General features: G+C 42.7%; 1 protein-coding gene across 1 annotated transcript in view; it reads left to right on the forward strand.

The window, feature by feature from the left end:
* LOC126035548 (ankycorbin-like) overlaps positions 1 to 14,541 on the forward strand; it is a 352,600-nt gene extending 338,059 nt beyond the window's left edge. Inside the window, exons 10-17 of the mRNA XM_049794190.1 lie at positions 7,106 to 7,284; positions 7,977 to 8,005; positions 8,989 to 9,075; positions 9,530 to 9,616; positions 10,317 to 10,374; positions 10,716 to 10,834; positions 11,942 to 13,462; positions 14,254 to 14,541. Coding sequence (XP_049650147.1) covers positions 7,106 to 7,284; positions 7,977 to 8,005; positions 8,989 to 9,075; positions 9,530 to 9,616; positions 10,317 to 10,374; positions 10,716 to 10,834; positions 11,942 to 13,462; positions 14,254 to 14,541 — 2,368 coding nt within the window. The remainder of the gene's footprint in view (positions 1 to 7,105; positions 7,285 to 7,976; positions 8,006 to 8,988; positions 9,076 to 9,529; positions 9,617 to 10,316; positions 10,375 to 10,715; positions 10,835 to 11,941; positions 13,463 to 14,253) is intronic.
* Positions 14,542 to 15,023: the final 482 nt, after the last annotated feature.

A 15,023-nucleotide genomic window follows, 5' to 3' on the forward strand; every position in this document is an offset into this window, starting at 1 on the left:
AGCCGATTGGAGTGTGCTCATCTTGCCGGTTCGTGCCCGCAGCAGCTTTGAAAACAGGAAATGTAACAAGAGGCCCCGCTGCGTTATCTAGAGGCTTTAGAAACGCAGGTGTTAGAGAGCACTGGCTGAGGCGTTCTACTAGATCCCAGTTGCCGGAGTCGGCAGCATATCGTCTAACTCCCTCCCAAAATTGATCAGGGGATCTCGGGACCACAGTTACTGTGGACGGAGGGAGAGTCCATGGCAGGGGTTCTTTTGGTATGGATTTATCTGCAAGCTGCAGGGATCGCATAGCGTCAGTTAGAGATTTTTCTGCCTCAGTTTCATTTTTGCTCTCATTTTCCGTGCGGCCCTCACATTCAGTTTGAGTCCCACCATCCTGTCGGCCCTCACGTACGTTATGGCCCTGGGTTTCGTTACGGCCTTGGCTTTCGGCACGGCCCTGGTTTTCGGCACGGCCCTGGCTTTCGGCACGGCCCTGGTTTTCGGTACGGCCTTGGCTTTCGGCACGGCCTTGGTTTTCGGCATGGCCCTGGCTTTCGGGCTCAGTGTTAATCGCCACATTTTTCGCTTCGGGGGGGGCTGATGGAGTCACCGCTTCTGCTGCCGCACCAGTAGGTGAGGAGGGCCCCTCATCGCCCGGGAAAGTGATTAATGGCGTAGGAGGAGGAGGTGAGTAAGGGTATGATCTAATTTTGCTCGTGAGGGGTTTTCTACCCGCATCTGCTGAAATCGCAGCATCGGCCGCAGCCGTTGCTTGAGCCGAAGCTGTTTCCGTGTTACCATTTACTGATTTCTCATCATTCTTTTGCTGATCTTTTGCATCACAATCTGCTTTCCAGTCTTTCAGAGTCTCAGTTAACAAACGCCATACGACAGCCAACTCGCACAGGTCTGTCTGCCCCTTAGAAATCTCCTCAAACATTTTCAAGGCCACAGATTGCCATGCTCCCACACTAAACGCAGTAAGAGTTGTGGCTTGAAAGCCGTGGGTCTTACACCATAATAAAATCCTCCTCAGGTTTTGTTCGGAGGTTTTAACCCCTTTTCTTTTTAACAGGGCTCTCCAGGTAGACAAAATTGTCTCCTCTTCCTTAGTTAATTGCTGCCCCATTCTAACAGTAGTAGTCCCCGGCGGCTCACCTTATTAGGTGTCTAGGCTCAGGTCCGGACCAGGCAGATTCAACTGCTCTCAGCTTCACCGGGCTCCGTCTCCGCAGCGTTTTTCTCGCCGCCGGTATACTCTCTCGCAGCTCTCGTCGCCACTGGTATACTTCTCTCTAGTGCTGGATTTATCGCCGTTAGATGATCTGTTCGCTCAGGCGCATCGGGGTCACCATTTGTCGCGGTAGAGACGGACACGACAAGTAATAGATCACGCAAAATGGCTACTTTATTGTTCTAACACACCTTTTTATACCCTTCTTTAGAGTATGTGTTAGTATATGATTGGTTTGGTTAGTAACTAACAATTCATGATTGGTGAGTTCGTTAGGACGGTTCTTCTTATCACTATCTTGTTTTTGTACCGGTCTTCTCGGATCTTTCCAGACTCTTCAAGGATATACTACAAGCTGCTCGAGGTCGCGCTGTTCTCGAACTGTCAGGAATTCCGTAGATTCGTTACATTCCCCAACAACATGGTATGGAATACCCCATTGGCCAGCTTGGGTCAGGTGCCCTGGCTGTGTCCTGTGCCAACTTCTTGTGCCCCTCCAGATTTCTTGCTGGCTGAGCATGAGAAGCTGAAAAATCCTTGACTTTAGACTAAACACTGCTTAGCAACAACTGAAAACATCAGTGTTATCCACATTCTTCGTATACTGAACTCAAAACATAGCACTGTACCAGCTACTAGGAAGACAATTAACTCTATCCCAGCTGAAACCAGGACACTCACATTTATGGGGACTATGTTTACTTCATCAGTTAAATGATTGTCTTAATATCTAGTAAATATTGTCAGTGTAGTAACTTTTTAGTTTCGTGTCTGCACTGAGGAATGTTTGCCAGTGAACTTGGCCAACCTATTAGGTATGTTTTCATGTTAATAAGGGAGAATTATGCCCAAGCAGGAAAGTAATATTAGAGCATGTTTGAAAGGTGGGGTTTTCTCTGTGTGTGTTACTATTCTGTACATCTCTTGTGATCCCTTCAATTCATTGAGGAAGAACAGATACAACCTGTTAGGAAAGCGCTACTTCTGAATGTTACCCTTACTCTAGGATCTGGCACTGTCTAGATGCCCTGTGCTGGAGAGGGAATTGATTGTGCTGTAATGAACTTTATTTTTTTTTTTAACTGAGTGGCTCAGGATTTGAGGTCAAACCAATCTCTCGGTTTCACTGAAGAGCTTTGAGATTTATTTGGCTTTTTGGTTGAAATCTGTTTCTCTATTTTGTCTTAAAAGCAACATGTGAAGGACAGCAGTAATGAAATCATAGAACCATAGAATGGTTTTTGTTGGAAGGGACCATAAAGATCATCTAGTTCCAACCTCCCCCGCCATGGGCAGGGATACCTTCCACTAGACCAGGTTGCTCAAAGCCTCATCCAACCTGGCCTTGAACACTTCCAGGGATGGGGCATCCACGAACTCTCTGGGCAACCTGTTCCAGTGTCTCACCACCCTCACAATAAACAATTTCTTCCTAATATCTAATCTAAATCTACCCTCTTTCAATTTAAAGCCATTGCCCTTCATCCTATCACTATACTCCCTGATAAAGAGTCCCTCCCCATCATTCCTGTAGGCTCGCTTTAAGTAATGGAAGGCTGCAATAAGGTCACCCTGGAGCTAAAGAACCCCAAGTGTCTCAGCCTGTCCTCATACAGGAGGTGCTCCAGCCTCCTGATCATCTTCATGGTCCTTCTCTGGACTTGCTCCAACAGGTCCATGTCTTTCTTATGCTGGGGGCCCCAGAGCTGAACACAGTACTCCAGGTGGTGTCTCACGAGAGCAGAGTAGGGGGGGGAGAATCACCTCCCTCGACCTGCTGCCCACACTTCTTTTGATGCAGCCCAGGATGCATTTGGCTTTCTGGGCTGCTAGTGCACATTACCAGCTCATATTCAGTTTTTCATCCACCAGTACCCCCAAGTCTTTCCCCTCATTGCTGCTCTCAATCCACTCATCGCCCAGCCTGTATCCATGTTTGGGATTGTCCCAACACAGGTGCAAGACTTTACACTTGGCCTTGTTAAACTTCATGAAGTTTGCTTGGGCCTACCTCTCAAGCCTGTCAAGGTCCCTCTGGATGGCATCCCTTCCCTCCAGTGAATCAACTGCACCACTCAACTTGGTGTCATTGGCAAACTTGCTGAGGATGCACTCAATCCCACTGTCCATGTCCCCAACAAAGATGTTAAATAATACTGGTCACAATATGGACCCTAAGGGACCCCACTCGCCACTGGTCTCCACCCAGACATCAAGCCATTGGCCACAACTCTTTGAGTGCAACCATCCAGCCAATTCCTTATCCACTGAGTGGTCCACCCATCAAATCCATCTCTCTATTTTAGAGACAAGGATGTTGTGCAAGACAGTATCAAATGTTTTACACGTATCCAGGTAGATGATGTCAGTCGGTCTTCCCTTATCCACCAATGCTGTAACCCTGTCGTAGAAGGCCACCAAATTTGTCAGGCATGATTTGCCCTCAGTGAAGCCTTGTTGGCTGTCTCCAATCACCTCTCTGTTCTCCATGTGCCTTAGCATAGTTTCCAGGAAGACCTGCTCCATGATCTTGCTGCACAGAGGTAAGACTGACCAGCCTGTAGTTCCCCAGGTCTTCCTTTTTTCCCTTTTTAAAAATGGGGGTTATGTTTCCCCTTTTCCAGTCACCGGGAACTTCACCAGTGTTGTGGTTTAACCCCAGCCAGCAACTAAGAACCACACAGCCACTCACTCACTCCCCCACCCACCCACCCAGTGGGATGGGGGAGAGAATCGGAAAAAAAAGTAAAACTTGTGGGTTGAGATAAGAACAGTTTAATAGAACAGAAAAGAAGAAACTAATAATGATAATGATAACACTAATCAAATTACAATAGCAATAATAAAAGGATTGGAATATACAAAACACATGATGCACAATGCAATTGATCACCACTCACCGACCGATGCCCAGTTAGTTCCCAAGCAGCGATCCCCCCAGGCCAACTGCCCCCAGTTTATATACTAGATGTGACGTCACATGGTATGGAATACCCAGTTGGCCACTTTGGGTCAGCTGCCCTGGCTGTGTCCCCTCCCAACTTCTTGTGGCCCTCCAGCCTTCTTGCTGGCTGGGCATGAGAAGCTGAAAAATCCTTGACTTAGTGGAAACACTACTTAGCAACAACTGAAAACATCAGTGTGTTATTAACATTCTTCTCATACCTAGCTCAAAAACATAGCACTATACCAGCTACTAGGAAGAAAATTATCTATCCCAGCCAAAACCAGGACAACCAGTCTGCCATGACTTTTCAAATATGATGGATAGTGGCTTAGCAACTTCATCTGCCAGTTCCCTCGGGACCCTCAGATGCATCTCATCAGGTCCCATGGACTTGTGCATCTTCAGGTTCCTTAGATGGTCTCGAACCTCATCTTCTCCTACAGCAGGCAGTACTTCATTCTCCCAGTCCTTGCCTTTGGATTCTGTGAATTGGGTGGTGTGGCTAGAGCACTTGCCGGTGAAGACTGAGGCAAAAAAGTCATTGAATACCTCAGCCTTCTCCATGTCAGATGTAGCCAGATCTCCTGTTTTGCTCATCGGGGGGTACAGTTTCTTTCATTTTCCTTTGTTGTCCTGAAGAAACCTTTGTTGTTATTTTTTTATGTGCCTAGCCAAGTTCAGCTCCAGCTGTGCCTTGGCTTTCCTGATCCCCTCCCTGTGCTCTCGGGCCATATCACTATAATCTCCCCAGGATGTATATCCCTGCTTCCACTGCCTATGCATTTTGGTTTTGTGTTTTAGTTTGACTAAGAGGTCTTGACTTAGCCAAGCTGGCCTCCTGCCTCCCCTGCCCGACTCCTTGCACATCGGGATTGAGAGCTCTTGCACCATAAGAAAAATGTCTTTAAATATCTCCCAGCTCTCATTTGCTTCTTTGCCTCTGAGGGCAGTTTCCCAAGGGAACCCACGCACTAGCACTCTAAACAGCCAAAAGTTTGCCTTTCTGAGGTTTAGGGTCCTGGCTCTACTTTTTACCCATCTTGTACCCCTCAAGATTGAGAATTCTACCAGGGCATGATCACTGCAGCCCAGGCTACCTCCAGTCTTGACCTCTCCGATAAGTTCTTCTGTATCAGAAAAAGTGTGGCCAGCAGGAGCAGGGAGGTGATTGTTCCCCTGTATTTGGACCTGGTGAGGCCGCACCTTGAGTACTGCGTTCAGTTTTGGGCCCCTCACTACAGGAAAGACTTTGAGGTGTTGGCACGTGTCCAGAGAAGGGCAACAAAGCTGGTGAGGGGCCTGGAGCACAAGTCTTATGAGGAGCAGCTGAGGGAAGTGGGGATGTTTAGTCTGGAGAAGAGGAGCCTGAGGGGAGACCTTATAGCTCTCTACAACTACCTGAAAGGGGGTTGTAGTGAGGTGGGTGCTGGTCTCTTCTGTCAGGTGGCTGGAGATAGGACGAGAGGAAATGGCCTCAAGTTGTGGCAAGGGAGGTTTAGGTTGGATATTAGGAAAAATTTCTTTACTGAGAGGGTTGTCAGGCATTGGAACAGGCTGCCCAGGGAAGTGGTGGTGTCACCATCCCTGGAGGTATTCAAAAAAAGCACATAGACAAGGCACTCCAGAACATGGTTGTCCTGGTTTCAGCTGGGATAGAGTTAACTGTCTTCCTAGTAGCTGGTACAGTGCTATGTTTTGAGTTCAGTATACGAAGAATGTTGATAACACTGATGTTTTCAGTTGTTGCTCAGTAGTGTTTAGTCTGAAGTCAAGGATTTTTCAGCTTCTCATGCTCAGCCAGCAAGAAATCTGGAGGGGCACAAGAAGTTGGCACAGGACACAGCCAGGGCACCTGACCCAAGCTGGCCAATGGGGTATTCCATACCATGTGACGTCCTATCTAGTATAGGAACTGGGAAGTGGGGGCAGGGAATCACCGCTCGGGGACTGGCTGGGTGTTGGTCTGCGGGTGGTGAGCAATTGCCCTGCGCATGATTTGTACATTCCAATCCTTTTATTACTACTGTTGTCATTTTATTAGTGTTATCATTATTAGTTTCTTCTTTTCTGTTCTATTAAACTGTTCTTATCTCAACCCACGAGTTTTACTTCTTTTTCCCGATTTTCTCCCCCATCCCACTGGGTGGGGGGGAAGTGAGTGAGCAGCTGTGTGGTGCTTAGTTGCTGGCTGGGGTTAAACCACGACAATGGTTTAGTGGGCATGGTTGATGGTTGGACTCGATGATCTTGAAGGTCTTTTCCAACCTAAATGATTCTATGATTCTATGATACTATGATTAGTGAGCAACAGGTCCTGCAGTGCCTCTCCTCTGGTTGGGCTCTTCATCACCTGTACTAGGAAGTTGTCCTCAATGCACTCCAGTAATTTCCTGGACTGCTTGCAGTTCACTGTGCTGCTTTTCCAGCAGATGTCCAGGTGGTTGAAATCCCCTATCAGGGTCAGGGCCTGTGAGTGTGATGCTTACTGCAGTTGAAGAAAGAACTCTTCATCAACCTCCTCTTCTTGATCCAGTGGCCTGTAGTAGACACCAACCATGAAGTTTCCTTTGTTGTACCACCACTTGCAGAGCTGTAATTGGAGTGTGGCAGTAAGATTTGATAGTCTGACTTAATCCTTCAGCTATTTTTATCTATGACTCTCCTCTTAACCTCAGGAACCCATTTTTAGAAATGTTTGGAGATGTGTGCAAAGCAAGCCAGATCTTTGAAGAAGGTCCAGCTGGGGAGTATGGGGAAGAGGGGGAGGGGCAGGCAGGTGTTTGTAAGGAGAAACAACAGTTACATGTATGTCTCAATACACATGTTGATAAAATCTTGGACTTTATTGCACAATAACTGTCACATTTTTTTCCTGAAAAAAATGAGCTGCTGCTTAAAGAGTACAGTCTTGACACTTACTCTGCATTTGTTTTGTCCAGAACTGCTTTGATGATGGCTTGTGAAGCTGGTAGCCTTAACATGGCGGAAGCCTTCCTTAGGAAAGGTGCAGATGTCAGTTTAGTAGATGTCTTTGAACAGAATGCCCTGCATTACTCCAAGCTCTCCGAGAATACAGGGATCCAGAATCTCCTATCATCAAAGTTATCTCAGGATATGGGTATGTAAGAGATGCCGATCTGCAGTTTGTCACTTCTTGAATTGGCTACATGTATGTTTAGCAATGAACAAATTTACTACATAAGGTAGCCTGAAAATTTTCAAAAGCCATCTTCAAGATGTTCTGGCTGAGGCTTCCCAAAAGCAGGAAAATGTGGTCTTTGCCATAGATGGTAGGTAATATTTAGCATGGGATAAAGCACTGAGCAGGGCAAAAAGAGGTGTTTTGGAGAAAGAAAAGGTAAGCTGATGTAGCAGCATTGTGAAGTCTTGCATACAATTTGGAATAGATCCTCCTTTATTATGTGAAAGAGTAAGTAAGTGGAACATATAGCTCCTCAGTAGAGGGACTGGAGAAGGAACTAATGCAGACAGAGGACTTTATGGTCAAACTAAGATGGATTTCTAAAGTAGGAAGCTAATGTGCAAGAATGGTGCGAGACTATAGTAGAATAAATATTGTCACAAACCTTCAAATTTTATCTCAATATGAAACACAAAAAGCACCAGAAAAAGGATATGGTTCAAATCGAATTTGGAAATTAAAGTATATTTCTCAGATTTCAGACAGGGATTAAAAAACCATACAAAGAACTTATGGTGTGGGAAGCAGAGCTGAGAGATGAGTTAGGAATGGCAAATAACTTCTTCTTTGATAGCTGTTCTTAATTCCACTTCTTTTCTGCTTCACAGATACAAAGTCACCAACAAAAGCAAAGCAGGTATTTGTCCTTTTGGTTTTAAAAATACTTGGGCTATGTAGGCTTGTAACTTAAGAAAAAAAACAGTAATTGACATGACTAGAAGCACTAGTAAATGTCACTGTGAGATGCGCTGCCATTGACTACTCTGTAACGTGAAAGGTTTTTGTTGCTTATTTAAGAAATGTGCTTCAGGAACATCACTTTTAGACTTAGCCTTTCTCTGTAATAGCAGCCAGCACCCTCAGTGAAAAAAGGAAGGGACGATGTGTGTGTATGCACACACGTGTGCTGGGAAGATACTCTGCTTTTCTCATGTGTAATGCAGGATCTTGGCTCTTGGACTCCCTACCTCTTCAAACTGTAGAGAAGATGATCTAGAAATGTTCTCTGTTTCCAAAACACATAATTAAAGGTTATACCTGGTTACATCTTACTGGAGACCCCCACCTGTGAGAATCTCAGCAGGTTTAGGCAATTAAATAAGTTTTTTTACACTTTTTTATTTAGTATCATGATATCTTGGAGTGCAAGTATCTTGTAGACCTGCTGGTGGCTGGAAAGTGGATGAGGGTGCAATGCACTGGTTCATTCCTTCTCTGAGTGGAGATGTGGGTTTTTCAGGAGCTCAGGCAGAAGCTGATGGAGAGGAAAGATGGTAGCCATTAAGAATTACATGACTGGACTATATATGAATGGAAGTATTTAAGATCGCTAGTGCTAAACCTATTGTCAGCCTCTGCTTTTTCTCTAAATCTTGTTTGTTTTCACTGAAGCATGGATTACAAGGGGGCAGATTCTTATTGTCAGGCATGTTTAATATCTTTGTGTTAATAGAGATGTAGTCTTTGCATAGGAAAAAAAAAGATAAGGCACTGCATGAGCTGCTAAAGTTGATATTAATGTGGGTTGGGGTTTGGGGTGGTTTTTTTTATAATACAACTTGCTTGGACTTTACTAACGAAACTAACAAACCTACCTTTTCCGGCTGGTGAAACTTTCAGCATGATCAAGGCTCTAAATTAAGTTCAGAAAGAAGTGTAACTCCAAAAAAATGCAAAGCCCCACCTCCTCCTATCAGTCCTATTAAGGTAAAGAAAACATCAATTTTGAGATGCTTTTAGGGGGTGAAAAGCATTTTGAGCAATGTTAATGATGTGGGCTGGATTTGCTCTATCACTGTTATTTTATATGCCTGTCTTACCATGAGTGCTTTTCCTGACATTAGGATGACACCATGAAAGCATACGTTGGTTAGGTTAACTAAGAAAATTGTTTGACATATAGCATGATCTAAGATACAACTGTACAAGTTTTACTGTACAATTGCTTTTTCCATCTAAAGTTGAAGGTTTCCTGGTTTTGCCAACTTCCATAAGTAAATGATTATGTTAGATCTGCTCTTTGAAACTAACCTAGAGTTGTGACTTGTGTTAGTGCAGGGAAAAGTACTCTTTTGTGTGTGTGTATATATGGGCACATGTTAGAGAGGTAGTTATATGTACATGTATGTATACATACATATTTATATAAAGTCTTTTACAGCTTAGTGATTTGTCTTCTCCATACTCATCGACTTCAACTCCCATGAATGGAAAAGGGCAGGCTTTCTTTGCTGACCAAGTGTGCAAGGTATCAAAGTTTTCTGTTCTTATTAAGCGTAGGGAAGGAAAGTACAATACCTTAATAATCTAGTTTGCTGACTGCAGAGTCTCCTGTGAATTAATTAGCTGAGTTTTAGGAACAGAAAGGAATCCAAATCTGTTTCAAAATAATTTATAAAGCAAGTGTGGATTTCTTTAATGTTTACTGAATATGTAAATAGAATTAGTCCTAAATTAGTAAGTATTTAGGAATATGGTTATGAAAGTATTAATGCTTTGAGAGCTCATTACCTAATACCAGTGAAGTGCATGGCATTGTGCAATGCAAAAAGTAGAGCCCCTTTCACCAAATACATCAGGGAAATGTGTGTGTGTGTGTGTTCTGTCTGATCTTTACCTTATGGTAATGAAGATTTTTATTTTTTTTTAAACATCACAATATATTGCAATTATTTATCACAGGGGCTGCAGCCTTCCAAACTATCTATGAAATAGTTGCCCATGTTTCATTAACATTTAATGAGAACTGAGCAATGGAACTTGAATGCCTTTAGTGGACTTTGAAATACTGGCCACATGCTGCAATTAAACAAGACCCCAGAAATAAAAGAAACCCACTTTGCCAGGCTTTATTTGGCAAGATCTATACTGTCTATACTTCTCTTTGGTGAACTGTCCAACTTTACATCCACTTTCCATGAAAGCATTTTCTTTTGGTGTCTCAGCAGGAAGAATTCAGCTCCTTGCATCAAAATAATAAAGACAGACTGAGTGACAGCACACCAGGTATACAATAACACTTAATCCTTATTTTCATATTTGGTTAGGTGTTTTAGGTGGTGTGAAATGTTGAAATCTGTGCCTTTCTGCTTAGAATGTGAGACACAATAAGTATTGGCAGTAATGTTCTGTAATTTCACTAGTGGGCTCCCCACCAAAACCTCCTGCTTCTATTGGGTGATCTAACACATTTTTGGGGAAACAGTTTCTAGGAACAGTTCACTTGCTCACTACGCTTAGTGGTCATGGGAACAAACTGTTTGATTTGAAAGGTTAGAATAACTAACTAGCTAACAGTTCAGCTTTTTGAAAGCTTTTTAATCTTTTTTTTTTTTCTTTCTCCAAAGGTGCTGATAGTTTACTGGATGTGACTTCTGAAGCTGACCAACGAGATCTACTTCTGTTGATGAAAGCAAAAATCACTTCTTTGACATTGCACAATAAGGAACTACAGGACAAATTACAGGTGGCATATTTTTGTGCTGTTCTAGTGCTCTTTTAATCTGCTAGCAGAACAAAGAGCTGCTTACCGTTTTAGAGAGATGTGCTGTGAAAATGTTTTAACGAGCTTATTGGTGGTAAGACCATGGAAACACTCTGCCCCAAAGGATTAAAACAGTGTTTTGATCTTCTCAATTTTCCAATAAATTACTGAATAACTTTGTTTATTATGATAAGCACATTCTACAAGATGTTGTTAACGGTTGTATTAGCAGAATTTTAATTTGCATAGCTGTCCTGGTTTTGGCTGAGGTAGAGTTAATTGTCTTTCTAGTAGCTGGTATAGTGCTATGTTTTGGGTTCAGCATGAGAAGAATGTTGATAACACACTGATGTTTTCAGTTGTTGCTAAGTAATGTTTAGACTAAGTCAAGGATTTTTCAGCTTCTCATGCCCAGCCAGCAAGAAGGCTGGAGGGCCACAAGAAGTTGGGAGGGGACACAGCCAGGGCAGCTGACCCAAAGTGGCCAACTGGGTATTCCATACCATGTGATGTCATGCCTAGTATATAAACTGGGGGGAGTTGGCCTGGGGGGATCGCTGCTTGGGAACTAACTGGGCATCGGTCGGTGAGTGGTGATCAATTGCATTGTGCATCATGTGTTTTGTATATTCCAATCCTTTTATTATTGCTATTGTAATTTGATTAGTGTTATCATTATCATTATTAGTTTCTTCTTTTCTGTTCTATTAAACTGTTCTTATCTCAACCCACAAGTTTTACTTTTTTTCCAATTCTCTCCCCCATCCCACTGGGTGGGTGGGTGGGGGAGTGAGTGAGTGGCTGTGTGGTTCTTAGTTGCTGGCTGGGGTTAAACCATGACAATAGCTTTGATTATTAGCTTATGGAGATCAGCCTAGACTTTCAGAGGAGCTTGGCACTTACTGCCTTCTCTCGCTGTAGATGACTAAATGGGAGCATCTGGGTTTTGAATTTTTCTAAAAACTTTCTTCCATGGTGCTTTAATTGTCTCTGTAGGATGTGGCAAAATTTCCTTGATTACTCTATTCTAAAAAATATAATAATGTACTTGTTTTTATTGTGCATTTGTTCGGGTTTCTTTTTGCACAGGAAAGAACACCTAAAGAAGTGGATACAACCATAGAATCTTATCATTCAACCCAAACAGAGTTTGATCAAACAGCAGATAGACAAAGTGAGTTCTCAGCTCAGGAGCTGAAGTCTACATTAAATGCCATCCAAATTCAAGAAAAGTTGGCAAGCCCCAGTGAAGTAAAAATGAAGTACCTCCAGGAAGACTTAAAGGATGTGCAGAGGAAATTAGAGAATTCTGAAGCCAAAAGAAAGCACATAGAAGCTCAGGTCCAGTCTAGAGTCCCAGAAACAGATCATTTAAATAGCACAGACATTTCAGAAAATGGTTCTGGACTTAACCTGAAGTTCCAAGAAACTCAAAACAGGTATGAGGAAGCTGTGAGAGAGGTTTTCAATGTACAAAAGCAAATGAAGCTGTGTCTTGTTTCCTCTGAAAGTGAAGAAAACAGTTCTGAGCTGAGTAGGTTGATGGTTACACATGAAGAAGTTGAAATGCTTAAGCAAGAATTGAAGAGACCATTGGAGGAAAGTGAAAGACAAAAAGATAAAGTGAGAGTGCTACAGAAAAAGTTTGAAGGAGAGCAGAATGTGGCAAGCAAATTGTCTGTGGAGTGTGAGGAAATAAAGAATTCATATTGTTCAGTTATTGATAACATTAATCAAGAGAACGCATTGTTGATTAAGAGGTACAAAGAAGGGCAAGAGGAAATTAAAAGGCTACAGGACAAGCTGACAAATCAGACACAGTTGGAATCTAATGCTGAAGCTGGAGAAATGAAAGATACGATGCACAGAATGATAGATGAGCTCAACAGACAACTTAATGAATTGTCTCAGTTGTACAAAGAAGCACAAACAGAACTTGAAGACTATAGGAAGAGAAAAACTCTAGATGATATAGCTTTGGACTACATTCCTAGAGATGAACATGAAAAACTGATGCAGGTAACAAATTCTTTGAAATACAAAGTGGAGAATGAGTTATCAGAAATTAAATCCCAGTACACAAAAGTATTAGATGAAGCAGAAGAACTAAAGCAACTGTTAGACACTCAGAAACAAAACTCTTTGCCAATTACTGAACACCATCAGGTGATGAATGCACTCAGAAATACTGTAAAGGAAATGGAGGAAGAAATAAATGAACTCAAAGGACTGCTTACCAACAAGGAAAGCGAAGTAAGAAACCTACAGAAGGAATTACTGGCAGAAAAAGCTGCAATTAATGAAGCAATGGTACCCAAGGCTACATATGAAAAGCTCCAGTTATTATTAGAGGGTGAAGTTAGTGTTTTGTCATCCAAACTGAAGGATGTAATCAAAGAGAAGGAAAACGTGTCCTTAGATGCTATGCAACTGAGAAATGAAGTTTTGCACTTGAAAGAAGAGAAAGAAGGTATGCATACTCTGCTTGAAGCAAAGGAATGGGAGGTGACTGGTCTTCACCACCAAAAGTACCATCAAGCTCAAGATGATCTTGAAATGAAAAGATATTCTGAAAGCTTATCAAAACTAGAAGAGGATAAAGATAAAAAGGTTAGTGACTCACTACAGTGGAGGGGGTAGTACATGAGTTCAGACTGCAAAACATGTTGGATGGTGCATGGGTGACCTAATAGACGATGTGTCAAGTGTCACAGAGTGGAGTAACTTCTGAGTGCATTTGCCCATCTAAAAATTCAGGTATCAAAGTCAAAGAAGTTTTCAATATGTTTAACTTTACAGTTGGTTTTCCTCCTCTGTGGAGATATGCATGATCTTTCAATTTACCTATTTTAAGTTCTGCTTAGGTTGGGTTCACACTATTCAGGCAACTGAAGTCAAAGAAGTGGGATTTACAGCAGGAAGACATTCCAAAGGAGACAAAACCAAAATATCAAAAAGGAACAAAAATTCACTATTCTGAGTTTACTATATCATCTCAACCTCAACATGACTTGACTATGTTTACTCTGCAACTACCATATCTGTCACTACAAATTTCTTTATAAAAAACTATGTATTTTGCTGGCTGTGAATAGCTGGCCTATGTTTGGTATGTTTCTGTCTTGTGTTCAGCAGCAGTGTCTCTAAAGGTGGTAAATGCAATCCTTGTTTGTAAATATTGCTGGCTTTCAGAACAAAGAATGCATTTTGAATTGACTGGGCTAGGAGGGAGGATAGAGAAGCACTGTAACCTTTTGCTTACATGATGTCTCTGTTTGTCCATTGAGTTTACATCTTGTTTTTCCCCAATTCTTAAAGTCACAAATACCCCCAAGATGAGACCCATGAGTATACAGTATACCTTGTAGCTTTTCATGAAAACCTATTTTTTGCCTCCCTAGATCAATGAAATGTCCAAGGAAGTTAGCAAATTAAAAGAAGCATTGAACAGCCTTTCTCAGCTTTCCTACTTAACCAGTGCCCCCAAAAGACAGAGTCAGCAGCTGGAGGTATTACAACAACAAGTGAAGCAGTTGCAAAACCAACTGACTGTAAGTGTGATAATTCATAAACCCACCATTATTCCCAGTTCTCCTAAGATGTGTGTGCCATTCTTGACTGTACCTTATTTAAAATGGAGCACAGTCAATGAGTACAAGAAAAGGAATTTTCATCCAGAAATTCTGTAGTCTTTAACAGTCCATTGTATCGCTCGATTTTCGCAGAGGCTGGTGCATGATAGGGAATATGATACGCCCACTCAATGCCATGCTCTTTGGCCCAGGTGTCTATGAGGTTGTTTCAGAAATGAGTCCCGTTGTCTGACCCAATTCTTTCTGGGGTGCCATGTCGTCACAAGACCTGCTTCTCAAGGCGCAGGATAGTGTTCCAGGCAGTGGCATGGGGTAGAGAATATGTTTCCAGCCATCCGGTGGTTGCTTCCACCATTATCAGCACATAGCGCTTGCCTTGGCGAGTTTGTGGGAGTGTGATATAGTCAATCTGCCAGGCTTCCCCATATTTATATTTCAGCCATTGCCCTCCATACCACAGGGGCTTTAACCGCTTGGCTTGCTTAATTGCAGCACATGTTTCACATTCATGGATAACCTGCGTGATAGTGTCCATGGTCAGGTCCACCCCTCGATCTCGAGCCCATCTATATGTTGCA

This window comes from Accipiter gentilis, chromosome W (assembly GCF_929443795.1).
Source record: "Accipiter gentilis chromosome W, bAccGen1.1, whole genome shotgun sequence".
In the NCBI taxonomy this organism is placed as follows: Eukaryota; Metazoa; Chordata; class Aves; order Accipitriformes; family Accipitridae; genus Astur; species Astur gentilis.